The following is a 12,492-nucleotide window of genomic DNA, read 5'->3' on the forward strand; positions in this document are numbered from 1 at the left end:
AGCGCTGATCGTACGTAGAATTTCCTTGTTTTATCAATTTTGGATGTTGTCGGCTTAGCTAAGTATCAGAACTGTCTGTGATTCGCTAGCGCGGAAGAAATTTATTTGCGTGGCTTCTGGGCGATAATTGACTAAACGACAACATGTTGAGTGTTCGCTTACTGCTAACTATGGCCTAGTTTGTTTGAATTTCAATCGATTCTCGATGTAGCAAGCTCTTGTCCAGTCCATTTAGGACTATGCAGGCCTTTAGAAAGCAATAGATTGGCTCTCCGCCGCAGTTTTGATATCTGAACGTTCGTGTTGATTTAGACTCCAATTTCATGTTGAAAGCACTCTTAATTAAATTGTATAATTCATGATTCAACGAAAAGACGGTGAATTTAGTCTTCCTGGCCTCAAAAGGCATACAGGAGAGTTATTTGCTGCTATTTGAGCTACGATAAGCCTCGTGGAAAGTTAGCTCTAGGACAGAATTCTAGCAAGATTATCAGTGACAAGTCAAATTCTATGGCTATGCTTTTTCGAATCCGGTCAGATATTGAAATGAAATGTCACGTAACGGCTACTTTTTGGCTGAAATATAGAGGTAAATTACCGATTCCACTGGTTACCATGCTCTTGTTAGCGTGACTGGCTAATTTAACCCACAGTAAAGACATAGCGAGGTCATTTAGGTGAAATCGCAGAGGTTAAGCCTGTCTAAATTAGTGCTGCGGCGAACCAAATGATAAATTTGAGCTCTAATTTAGTTTTGTTTGGCTCGTTCGACTCATTTGCAGCGACTTTAAAGGCTTGTATAGGCATGGTATGGACTCTATTAAGAGTACACGAGGTAGATAGCACTGTCGGTGCGACATGGCCAAATTTATGTACATTTTCTAACCGATTTTCCAAAAACATGCCCGCTATTTTGGTGCAAAGTCTTTAACACGGTTTTCATAAATTCAGACATGTAACCCAAAATGTAACCCAATGTTTTTAAGACGCTAGATTATGCGAAGAGGCGCAGATATTAGCCAAACTAAGATTTCAAGATGGTTCATACATGCTAAGACATAAAGCTATGCTATTTCAGGTGCGAAGCCGTCATAAAACGTCATTTGTTCTTTTTTGATATACTTAATCGGTTTCCAGATGGTGAGGTCCAGCGTTTGAACCCCAATCCGCGTTGTTGTTTGTCTTCTGGGGAAAAATGTCCTAAGCCTCTTCCCTCCATTGGTAATGGGCTTTCCCGAGAATAACTCAACAAAAATGCCCTTTGAACAAATAAAACATTGGGTTTTCACAGTTATTGTTACATGTATAACCCCACACTAGTGCCGGTCTACACTAGTGTAGTGGCTTGAATTGATTTGGTTTTCCTGGTTTTGGATTTCAACGTTTCCAAAGTTTTGACTTTGCCGAAGTCAAATCCAATAAGCTTGAGAATACATCCGTTGACAGGTTTTGAGCTATCCTTGTGATATATTGCCCTGGCAAGTGTATAGTCTATGTAATGTTTGAAATGTTTTTTTGTTCTATTTATTATTCCTTTGCTGTCATTCAGACATACTGTCACATGACAAATGACCACAAAGGATGGACGCTTATCGCTCGATTCGCAAACAACGACGACAAAAACTGGATGCGTGACGACGGACTTTGGTGGCATGACCAGCACGTTGCCATGGAAACAACCACAGATCCATCCATTGACTCTGACATGGTGTCACCGGCGTTTTGGTTGGTCAGTGGCAGAGCGTTTAAGATCGCGCACAGTGGCGACCCCAGTCACACTCCTTTGTTACAGACCACAGGTGACGGTTTGGCTGGACAAACATTCCGATCAAAAATCACAAACTATGGCGACTTTAGAGATGGCAGAGTTTGGGCCAGTAACCAGTGCTTAGGAAGCTGCATTGTTCAATATGGTGGTCAGCACAACTCAACAGACGGGTTTCAACAGGCTGAGTGCAGTGGTGAAATTCAAAGCGCTAACATCATCGGCTTCTGGTGTGACTGGATTAATGGTGATGGATCAGTGATGATGATCGGTGGAGGAGGAAGTTCTTGTGCACCTGGTGAACACGGGATTGGAATACCAGAAACTAAATCTGCCTCGTTTGACGAAATGGTTGGAAGCCTGGCAACCGAATATGACTTTGGTTATGACGCATTTACGAGGAATGCCCCATCCTAGTCCTATTCTTTTAATTTGTGGATCCGTTAAATGGGATTCATCATTGAAGTGCATCTAACCACCACTTTTTCTTTCGCTTAAACATATTTACAAGTATTAGGAAATTGTTTTCGATTGAATGCTAGAGTCCCTCTGCCCAGGGAAATTTGAAAAATATGATATCTTCTTGGTAAAATGAAGCCATTATAAATTGTGTTATGCTGTTAATGAATGGCAATGGGACCAGCGTCTATTTTTTACGTACACCCGACAAAATAGGACCTGTCGTCTGCAGTAATTTCCTTAGAATGGCACGATAGATATCGATCGAGAGAGAGATATCCGGCGACTAGGTTTTTGTAAATTGAGAAGAAAAGGCATAATGCGGAATACAAACCACTGTTAGCTTAAACAAGGCACATACCTTTCCCTTAGATTTGCCCTTCAGTTTTATTTTCCCTTTATCAAAGGCTACGGTCACCTTCATTGTAGCCGGTTGGATGGAAATGACAGGAATTGAGATCTGTATTTATTATATGGCTCTGTCTCACAAGGACTGGGAACTACCAAATTCACGAATTTGATTGGCTGAAATCGATATTGAAAGCGGTCTAGATTTTCCCATCTAGACCGGCATCTAGACCGCTAATGTTTTGCAGTGAAAGAGTTGCAAACTAAAATGAAAAACCATTGACTATGTTCCTCTAAAATTATTTCTTATGGAAGTGCTAAAACGCCTGATGAGAAAAAAAAGGTAAAGAGGACGAGAAAACTTTGGCAGAATTAAATTCAGCTCAGCGCCGTTCACAAGTAAAATGTCAGTTAGTACAAACCAGTTACATTAAGCGAATTAACCTCCTGCTCGGTTAATAAGAGCTAAAAAAAAACGAGTTTGTTAAGATGTATAGATGTCACAAAGGAGAGTTATCCAAATGATAATTAGAAAACATTTTGGGATCAAAAAGGCAATTGCTCACAAACTGTGAAGATTATTTTGTTCATTTCAAGTTTCCGCTACAGTTCAGTCAGTCAGGCATAAGTCAGTGTGGGAGCAATTTAAAGACTAACTGAAAACTGATAATACCATTACGCTAACAGAGCACATATAGCTATCTGAAAAAAAAGAGTCTTACGATCAGTTCTACTGTATCTCATAAACTACTTGGTTCTTGCAATTTTTACCAGTTCTCATTTGGCTTTAACACTGAGTGGTGCCGAAACCTTAGTTTCTCCTCCTTCTAAGCTTATCAAAGAGGCAATTCGTCAATTGTGCATGTGTTGGCTTTTTACTCGTTTTAGGCGAATGATTTGAGCGAATTCATTTAAGGTGGCTCAAAACAGTTTCCACCACTTAAATTTTGATGGGTCGTTATAACCACTCTTTCACACTTGATGCTTATAATTCTTGAGGCTTATAATTCAGAAACGGCATGGTGAAATTTTTCTATATGATAGAATTTTAATAAACATGATAAGACGCAACTTTTGACAAAGTTTTAAAAAATTCTGTACATAGGGTTTAGAGCCATCTTAAAGTTTTGAAAATTTAAGGTGGCTCTGAACCCTATGTACATAATTTTTTAAAACTTTGCCAAAAGTTGCTTCTAATCACGTTTATTAAAATTGTATCATATAAAAAAACTTTACCGTGCCGTTTTTAAATTATAAGCCCCCAAAAGCTGTAATTAAGGGTGTTTTTAAAAGGTCATACTGTTGCTATGGTAACGTATTGCATCACGAAAATGATAACAACGTGTTTACCAATGATTGGGCAGTTTTTTGATACCATGATTGTTGCATCAAGTGATAAAGAGTGGTTAGAACGACCCACCAAAATGTAACTAGTCGAAACTGTTTTGAGCCACCTTAAAGGATATGTAATACAAATTTTGCGATTACTCCGAAAATAAATGTAGGGATATTAGTGGATGGTTTTGTGTGGCTCGATTTTCTTGATTTCCTTTTAAGTTAAGACAGAAACGAACGCAATTTGATGTTATATATACTGAATATCAATCCTCTTTTAAACTAGTGGATGAAAGACTTATCAATAGTTCTTGCACTCCTCTTCCCTGCGTTCTTGCCCTCGGGATTTGAGCATGGCGGATTTTTTTTTTTTTCCGCGCTCCGAATTCGGCTTTCGCAGGTCAATTCGGGACAAAGTCTAAAATGACACCTTAATGGTAGTTTTCCCTACCCATTTCTCCAATGGAGCTTGTAAAGTGCCATGCAGCGCAGTCCGCTTCTCGTATAGTCCATTACCGCGAATAAAACGTTCCTCGCGACAACTCGCTGACTTGAGCCACTTGAGAGGTATTTTGGATTTAAAAAAGAAAACACCCTGTAAAAGGCGAGCGCAAATTAAAGAAAGCTTCTCTTCTAAATATCGATAACAAACACAAAACCATTACGAGCAGTGATATACAAATGATGGCTCGAGCAAAGAGAATATAGAACTTGATAATCGACATCGAAATAAGAGAGTGATCTCCTTTCTTTTTATTGCAGTGTTTCGTGGGAAAAAAGTTAGATTTTACATTTCCTCCTTGTTTCCATCGAGACACTCCTGAAAGTTTGACGAGCGTTCGAAAGCTGCATTTCCTTTTCCTCAGCCAGTCCGTTCTACAACGTTATATCTTCTGAAATACTTTTTAATAATGCAGCACAATACACCATATTCAAATATGGTGGATCACTCGGTTATCGCCCGGGGCGAGTTGTATGAAAGCGAGGCTAGTTGGGCCTCGGTGTTTTGTTTTGACAATGCTTCCCCAGAAAAGTCTTGCTTCGTCGACGATCTAGTCTGCTTTATTTCGCTATGCCTACGAGTTTTTGTGTTCCTGAAAGCCACCAGAAGGGATTGAAATTGTCCAACGTTCGCCTCTAATTAAACAATAGAGTGTTTCTGTCGAGGAACTATCGGCTGATACATACCTGCCAACCCCCAGGGTACAAAAATCTGGAGACGTCTAGAAATCTTTGCATTGTAAGAATGTCATTTTCAACGATGCCCGAATACTCTCCGAAAATCACCCGAAGGCCTTCCGAATGTTCCCAACGTCTCTCGGTTAGAACAGCATTTATTTTTCATTATCTTCAATGTTAAGTTGCTCAGTGATTCTAAAGTTTTACATCTTCTTTCAACATCTTAGTGCTATCGTTATGTTCTATGTTGAAAAATCCACATATTGCATTACAATATCTGCTGTAAAGCAGGGTTTTTACTAACAGGGTCCTTCGTATCATTATAACACGATCATAATATACTTTTCCTCTTGGGCGTAATAAACGTGCATTGAAATAGTTGTACTGTATACGCTAGGGCTGTACTGGATAGCTAAATTACCTTGCAGGATTTATTTTGCAAGTTCGTTTGTGGAGAATTTGACGATGGTGGAAATACCAAATAACAAAAAAAAAGCGCCCGCCTGCTCGCTTTTCTAGAAAAATCCGGACGAGAAACATTTCTTTTTTTTTTACTTGGCCTTATACGGCAAACGGGCAGATTTTGCAAACCCCGTGCGCCTGTTTTCTTTGTACTAAATTTCACCGTGCATTACCGCCACTATAAGTCCCAGATCGAACAAATTTAGCAAATCATTGACACAATGAACTTCACATGTTCGTATTTAGACAGCAAGCAGTCGATTTCTGTACCTGAAATCCTTTGGATTCTCTTTAACTTTCCATCGGAAAAAATAAGAAGGAAAACAGGTCTAAAAATAACAAAGTTTAAATGAAATCTGATTTTAAATAATATTCTTAAACTGTGCTTCTGCAGGATCCACGAATTGGAAACATTAGGCCCTCAAATCCTTTTCCTAGTGCCTAAAGTTTCCAATCCATGAATTTTTCAGAAGTGAAGTTTTATTAATTTAAAACTGTTTGACATCGCGACTTGCAGCTCTGACCCGCTCACATTTCAAAGCGCTTGAATTTTCAAAAAACCGCAAAAGTAGCTTACCTCGAGTGGTTACTGATGGCTGGACGTCAACTAGAGGAATCTCTTTCACTTTCTGCGAAGCAAGTCTCCTCACTCCCTCAAAGCCCGAGGGAAGGGCACCTAAGAATTCTTTTTGCAGCGAACCGAAATCCATGCTAGCAATCTTCGCTTCGAGTGTAAACAGCGTGCGAAAACCGCGCCAACTTTCTTCCATGTATTGTGCGATTGGATTGGTTGATTTCTGACCAATTACGATCCTCGTTAAATATATATCGATTTGATCGCTCTGTTTCCCGTTTTCCGATGTTTTCCGATTGAGAACAGCTCAAATAAGAGCACTAAATCCACTTCTTGTTTTATTTTCCTTTTTGGATTCTCGAAAATAACGAAATTGATGAAAAAAAAATTGAAAAAAAGCCACGTTAGGTATTTCCCGGGAGATTTGGTGCTCTAACCGGGAGACCAGGAGATTTGATGAAAAACTTGGAGACTCCCGGGAAAACCGGGAGAGTTGGCAGGTATGCTGATAGTTGCTCCGCGGAAATTTGATGTTCTTAAAACAAATATTTGCCCGAGAGGCGAAGCTTCAAGGGCTAATATGCTAGTTTTAAGAACATCAAATTTCCAAGGGGCAACTATCAGACCGATAGTTCCGAGCTCTATTGTCTTTATTGTTCACCACTAAATTTTCTTCCGCGCGCCAGTTGAAAAACAGTCAGAACCCACTAAATGCAGATCAATCAAATATTTATTCATGCGTACAGCCTATCACAAATGTCAATAATTCGCAACGTACATTGGCTAAATAATACGTTATACCTGTCAGAAAAGTCACTGTTTTTCCGATCTGCCCATAACTTCGTGGCCGTCAAACTATTCATTTTGAAAAAAACGGCAACCTAAAATCATGAACTTTGGCAAAGAATGTTTTACAAAAGACTTTAGAAAGAGTATATCTTTTTGTCGAGGGTCACATTTCGAGGGTCGAGGGTTGAGGGTCGAGGGTCCAGGGTAATATTTTTTTTTTTCCTGAGCTTTTTTGTTTTCAAATGTCAAAAATCGTAGGAGTCGTGAATCGGAGGCTTGTCAACCCCATTCACTACATTGAAGTGTGTTTGCTTTGTCATTAACATCAAATCTAATTTGGTAAAATGTTGGCGTGACTTCCTGCACACGATCAGTCGAACTTTTCAATAAATTTTCTGAAATACGTGCCGTAACTACACTGTAACTACTAGCTATTAGAAAGGAAGATCCCGGTGGAGGAAACGTTCAAAAAAGGTCTTACCGTCGCTTGCAACTGCGGGTCAATCAAAATTCAAAGTTTTGACAATCAAACTTCAAAGTTTACCCGCCCACTTGGGAACGTTTTGGCGCCACTCCGCAAACACTTGAAGAGGGGCAAAGTCAGCAACGCGTACGGGCATTTTGTCTTTTGCAGTTTTGAAAATCAGAATGAATTATAGGAAATCAAGAGAGGAATTTCTGTCGGATATCGACTGTGATCTTTTACAATATCCAGGGGAATTACGGAAGAAAGGGTTCACCTCAACATTGTCCGCGCGGTATCTAGCTGAAGATGATCTTCATTTTCTCCTTGAAGGCCACAAAAGGTAACAAAAGACTAGTCTTGAACATGATTGCTCGGCTAACAACGCCTGAGAGAGTAAAAAGCAGCTTGAAACGTCATACAGCGTCAACACAGCAGTTACAAAGCCCTGAATCAAATTTACAATCTCCTGCACGAAAAAAGGTCTCCACGTCGGGCTGAACTGAACAATGATGTGGACGAGTATCGAGTACCGAAAACGAGCGACGTTTCTCTTTCGACAAGCAGGCGACAGTTACTTAGCCAATGTGAAAGGTTCATCGAGGAAAAGACAGGGGCACCCAACGGATCGTTTCGGTAACTTATCTGTTCGGAAGGCCTTTAATCCCCACTGATTTTCTGAAAGCATTTGAGAGAATTGTCACCTCGAACTTTCGTGATATGAGAAATTTAATGTCAGTTGTTTTCGAATTGTAAAAAATGCCGTTTGGAGTACCGAAAAAAAGTCAGCTATCATTTTCGGAAAGGCGATAAGACCTAACGTTTTCAGGGAATGGACAAAAAAGCCCTAATAAATTCGAGAATACTCAAGTTCCCCTACAATAACCGAACAGATAATTTTTTTTTTTTAGTGCAATCTAAAATTAACCTACAGAGCTTTAAAAGTACTCCAGATAGCCTAAAACAGCGTTTAAAAGCATTTGAGAGAAAACGGTGGTCGAGTGCCCCTGAAAAGAGGCAAGAATTAAAGTTTAAATTTAAGGAAGCAAGCGCTAAAAGATAAGAACTTGAATAAACCTCTGCCAAGATAAGAGACGTAGCTTCCGCGCTTGGAAATACCGGTCAACACTATGTAAGCTTAATTGTCATGAAAGAAATCACACAGTTCGTACCTGCCGAATGGCAAAATGTGAGTCAGTGTTTTTCTGTGGATAGTTGAGTTGGCATCCAGATGAAAAACAGGATTTTCAGGAGAATAAAAGGGAAATAGCAGCATTAGAAACGGCCGCCGCGAAAATAGAACTGGATTTGAACTGGCTTTCTCCCGAGTGAAAATAGTTCTTTGAATAAACACGTAGAGGAAATTTAAAAAGTTTCTCCATGAATACGTTTAGTATGTTTTAAATTCCTCTATTTATTTCCTATCATTCATTCTGACTAGGTATAAAGTACTAGGTGGAAGATTGTATTCACCAAGTTTGAAGGTGTAGCTTAACTAGAAGACGCTTAGTTAATTTTTCTAATTTTCCGTACATTTGTTTGTATTTTTTTTCCCGCGAGCCGCGTCCACCCGGCCAAATTTACAGACAAATGTATGGAAAATTAGAAAAATAAACCGAGCGTCTTCTAGCCAAGCTACATCCTTTAAACGTGGTGAATAAGCTCGCAAATCTCACAGATATTTTTCATCGCGACCAATCGCAAAGCCCTGCAAGTTTACCGAAGGAGAGTGGTAATTTAGATCGCAAAACGCACAGATATTTTTTTTTTAATAGCGAATTTACCGAAGGAAGAAAATAGCCGTAAATTTGCTTCCAAAGCTTCCATCGCCTCCAGATTTCACCTACAGTTCCTGTTTGATAAATGGCAAAGGAATATTTCTCATCGCGGCCTGTCAGTAACACTGGAAAACAATGAAGCCAACACTCCACGAAATCCCATCGGTAGTAACACGACCTAAACGACTACAGGTAAAAAGGTACACAAAGGAAGCCAGGGAAGGCGTTGTCATTTGTTTTCCACAGTGAAAAATTTGAAGCTAAAAATGTGAAGTTCGAAGCGAGTGAGACACTTGACACAACATTGTCACTGTCAATACAAATATTAACGCGAACCACATTCTGTTATCCCTGTGTTATTTTTTTGTTCAAGAAATTACAACTGCAAAACTTAATGTTTAGATTTATTTCTAGGCGGATAGCCATTCAAAAGTTGATGGCATTAGTACATCGGCCAAAGCATCCAGCGTGATGAAGTCACATGAAAAACCGGACTTTGAATGTTATAAACGTTATAGATAAATAATCAGGTCTGTGATATATTTACATTTAACCAAATTGGAGAAGAACTTGTAGACCGGACTCGACTGAGCGGCGGAAATCGAGCCTACAGCAAGGAGTAAAACAACAAACCCAGAAAAAAAAATAATATTACCCTCGACCCTCGACCCTCGACCCTCGACCCTCGACATGGGACCCTCGACCCTCGACAAAAAGATAGACTCCTTTAGAAGACTACTTTTCAGACGTCGTTTTAGGCAGACTGTCCGTTAAAGTTGAAAGTACAGTTTTGAAAAGAAGCCGATGAAAAATTCTGGGCCGCCTTGGTTTGTTGAACGCCGACATTGGACTGTTGATTGATGCAGCGAGTTTCGTCCTGGCTCTGGTTTTGCTGCAGTGTTCTAAGAGGAATTCGTGACTGAGCGGTGGCTCTGAGCGGTGCAACAGCTTGGCTCACTGTCACTGGAGCCACAAAATTGCTGACTATGGCCGAGGACTGCACCTGTTGTTGAATTGTCGGTCTTTCGTGGTATGACTCGATTGAGGTATCACTTTTGTGGCCAGTAACACTTCTTACTCTCGAATTCTCCAGGCCGGCTGCTCTGAGGATGGTTACTGATGTTGCCCGAATACAGTGCGATGTGAAGTGAGTAGACAGACCAGCTTTCTTACTCATGCGGCCGAGTAAATTGTCCAAGGTGTTTTTCCCTAAAGGGCAGAACCACACCGCGTCACTTTCATTAAATTTGCCGGTGCTGTAGTTTCTTGGCTTTTGCCACAAGGCTGGGCAGTTGGGGTTTCGCTTCTACAAATACTTCTTTATACATCTGACTGGACATCTTTCCGGATTACCTGGCCACTCACACATTATGGCTTGCAAGTTATCTTCGTTGTCACGGAGGCCGACAATATCTTCCTTTGCCATATTTCTCTGGTTTTCTCGGCCTCGCCTGCCGAAGTAGAGCATCAGATAGAACCAAGCAGTTTGAACTAGACTTTCAGGAGTGTCGTTTCCTAATTGCTTCGCCGTAAACAACTGCTCCACATCTTCGCGCTCTAAGGCTTGCTTGTGTTTTGTAGATGACAACACCCCCATCTTCGCCAAACTTTTTAGGTGGGAATCTAAAGCCTCGTTGGATGGAACAAAAACTTTGTCGCGTATGATGGAAAATGCTTTCCTGTGTGGAGCTTGAGTCAGGTACCGTCCAAGACCCGCTCGAATGGCTTTCATGGAGTTTCGCGAATAGTGTTGCCCACTAACTGTACGTGCCTCCACGTAAAATTTGCGAAGGACTTCAGCAAGTCTTTCTGCCGGGAACTCCTCAATGCTTTCCGTTATTCCTTTCTCTCTAAACCAAGCTTAAAGGTAAAAACAATTTTATTGAATTTAACTTTTATTTACGGTTATGGTTTCTTGGTGAGTATCTTTTAATCCGTCAAATGCATTGTAACTTTGAAACAAATATGTCCTATTAAAAGTTTCCCTACCTTCAAATACTTTAACGCATACGAAGTCACCTCCTTGGTTTTTTGGGGTACTCCCTCATTGACGAGGATAGTTACATCTTCTTCGCTGACCTCGGCGAATCGAGTAGCCATACTTATTACAACGAAGCCTGCTTGTTTAGTGCAGAAAAATTTTCACGGACGAGTACTATCCATCCGGGTATTTTCCTCGGACGGGCACTATGGGCTGATAGTGTCTCTCCACGGATGAACACTATCGCGTCACGTGATCAATTTAAACCAATAAGAATCGGTGAAAATTTAGTGGTGAACTACAAGGGGAAATAGTGGATCCATGCAATTCTTTGAGACGAAGAAAGTGTGTTTTCCGATTGCCGCGGGAAGTGAAGTTTGTTCGCTACATTTTCAGGTTTAAAGAAAAGCTCCTTTTGAAATACATCCTGTGTCTCAAAAGAAGAAGTTATCTACGTCCGCCACCACTTTACTCAGAGCGAATCGCATGAAACAGATATTGCGGTGGAATCACCAAGCGAATGCACTTCAACTGCCCCCGTTGTTGAAACCAGTGAAAACATCGAGCCAAATGACAACGACTTCGAGGCGAGCTAAATGCAATCGGTGAAACATTTTCTAAGATTCCCTAGCCTAAAATGTAGCAAACAAACTTTTACAGTTCCCTCGACGATGCAGTCGTCCGTTTCGTAAACGGTCGATGCCAATTTCGCGACAATAAGAAATTTTTTAACTATCAACGAATTTTTCTCTACGAAATTAAAGAAAAAAGAAAATTTGTAAGTAACCAACCAGTATAGAACTCGAAACCTCTGTTTTCTAACATCCTTCCTCTACCACTACACTACCAGGTTGATCCGCAAAATCTCCGCAAAATTTAATTATAAAACGTGACTTTCTTAAATATTAATGATAGAGTTGCCCCGACCATCAAATAAAAGCTAACCGCGAGCAAACCAGTGTGAATATGAACAATCAAGCATTTGACGAGTGCATTGTACTCAATCAACAAATTAAAACCAGTTTCTACCTTGTCCAGGCCTATACTAAAGCAGATATGGCATCGTGACCAGGAGCCCATGACATGGGCTCCTGGCATCGTCCATTCTGAAAGGCTTGGTTACCAATGATGGCATCGACCGTTTACGAAACGGAAATCAGCCTCGGCAATCGTGAACCCCTTTCCTTCGTCTGTTTTCCCCTCAGAGACGAACGAGGCCCAACTAGTCTCGCTTTAATGCAACTCGCCCCGGGCGACGATCGAGTGGTTGGCCATAAATACATATAGTGTATTACGTTGCGTCTATTTTTTTCTCAGTAGATTTCAAAGTGCTCCCGGATTTACCTAGTTTGGATAATT

The 12,492-nt window shown here is 40.5% G+C and overlaps 2 protein-coding genes across 2 annotated transcripts; one reads left to right on the forward strand and one right to left on the reverse strand.

The window, feature by feature from the left end:
* The first annotated feature begins 360 nt into the window (after window positions 1–360).
* LOC145494592 (uncharacterized) lies at window positions 361–2,425 on the forward strand. Its single transcript, XM_081474110.1, has one exon. The coding sequence runs from the start codon at window positions 1,499–1,501 to the stop codon at window positions 2,180–2,182; it is 684 nt and encodes a 227-aa protein (XP_081330236.1). The 5' UTR covers window positions 361–1,498; the 3' UTR covers window positions 2,183–2,425.
* Window positions 2,426–9,906: 7,481 nt separating this feature from the next.
* LOC145494227 (uncharacterized) lies at window positions 9,907–11,958 on the reverse strand. The gene is made up of 3 exons (XM_081473681.1): window positions 11,925–11,958; window positions 10,506–11,012; window positions 9,907–10,361 (listed from the first exon to the last, which is right to left on the reverse strand). Exons 1-3 carry the CDS (start codon window positions 11,956–11,958, stop codon window positions 9,907–9,909), a joined length of 996 nt encoding a protein of 331 aa, XP_081329807.1.
* Between the last annotated feature and the right edge of the window lie 534 nt (window positions 11,959–12,492).

This window comes from Orbicella franksi, chromosome 8 (genome assembly GCF_964199315.1).
Source record: "Orbicella franksi chromosome 8, jaOrbFran1.1, whole genome shotgun sequence".
Taxonomy (NCBI): Eukaryota; Metazoa; Cnidaria; class Anthozoa; order Scleractinia; family Merulinidae; genus Orbicella; species Orbicella franksi.

Bases quoted from the DNA above. Each gene is read 5' to 3' on its own strand.
- LOC145494592 (XM_081474110.1), top strand. From the start codon at position 1,499: ATGTTTGAAATGTTTTTTTGTTCTATTTATTATTCCTTTGCTGTCATT.
- LOC145494227 (XM_081473681.1), bottom strand. From the start codon at position 11,958: ATGTTAGAAAACAGAGGTTTCGAGTTCTATACTG. The intron at 11,013-11,924 runs GTTGGTTACTTA...TTTACCTTTAAG, and splicing joins AGGTTTCGAGTTCTATACTG to CTTGGTTTAGAGAGAAAGGA. The intron at 10,362-10,505 runs GTAATCCGGAAA...TCTGCCCTTTAG, and splicing joins CATAATGTGTGAGTGGCCAG to GGAAAAACACCTTGGACAAT.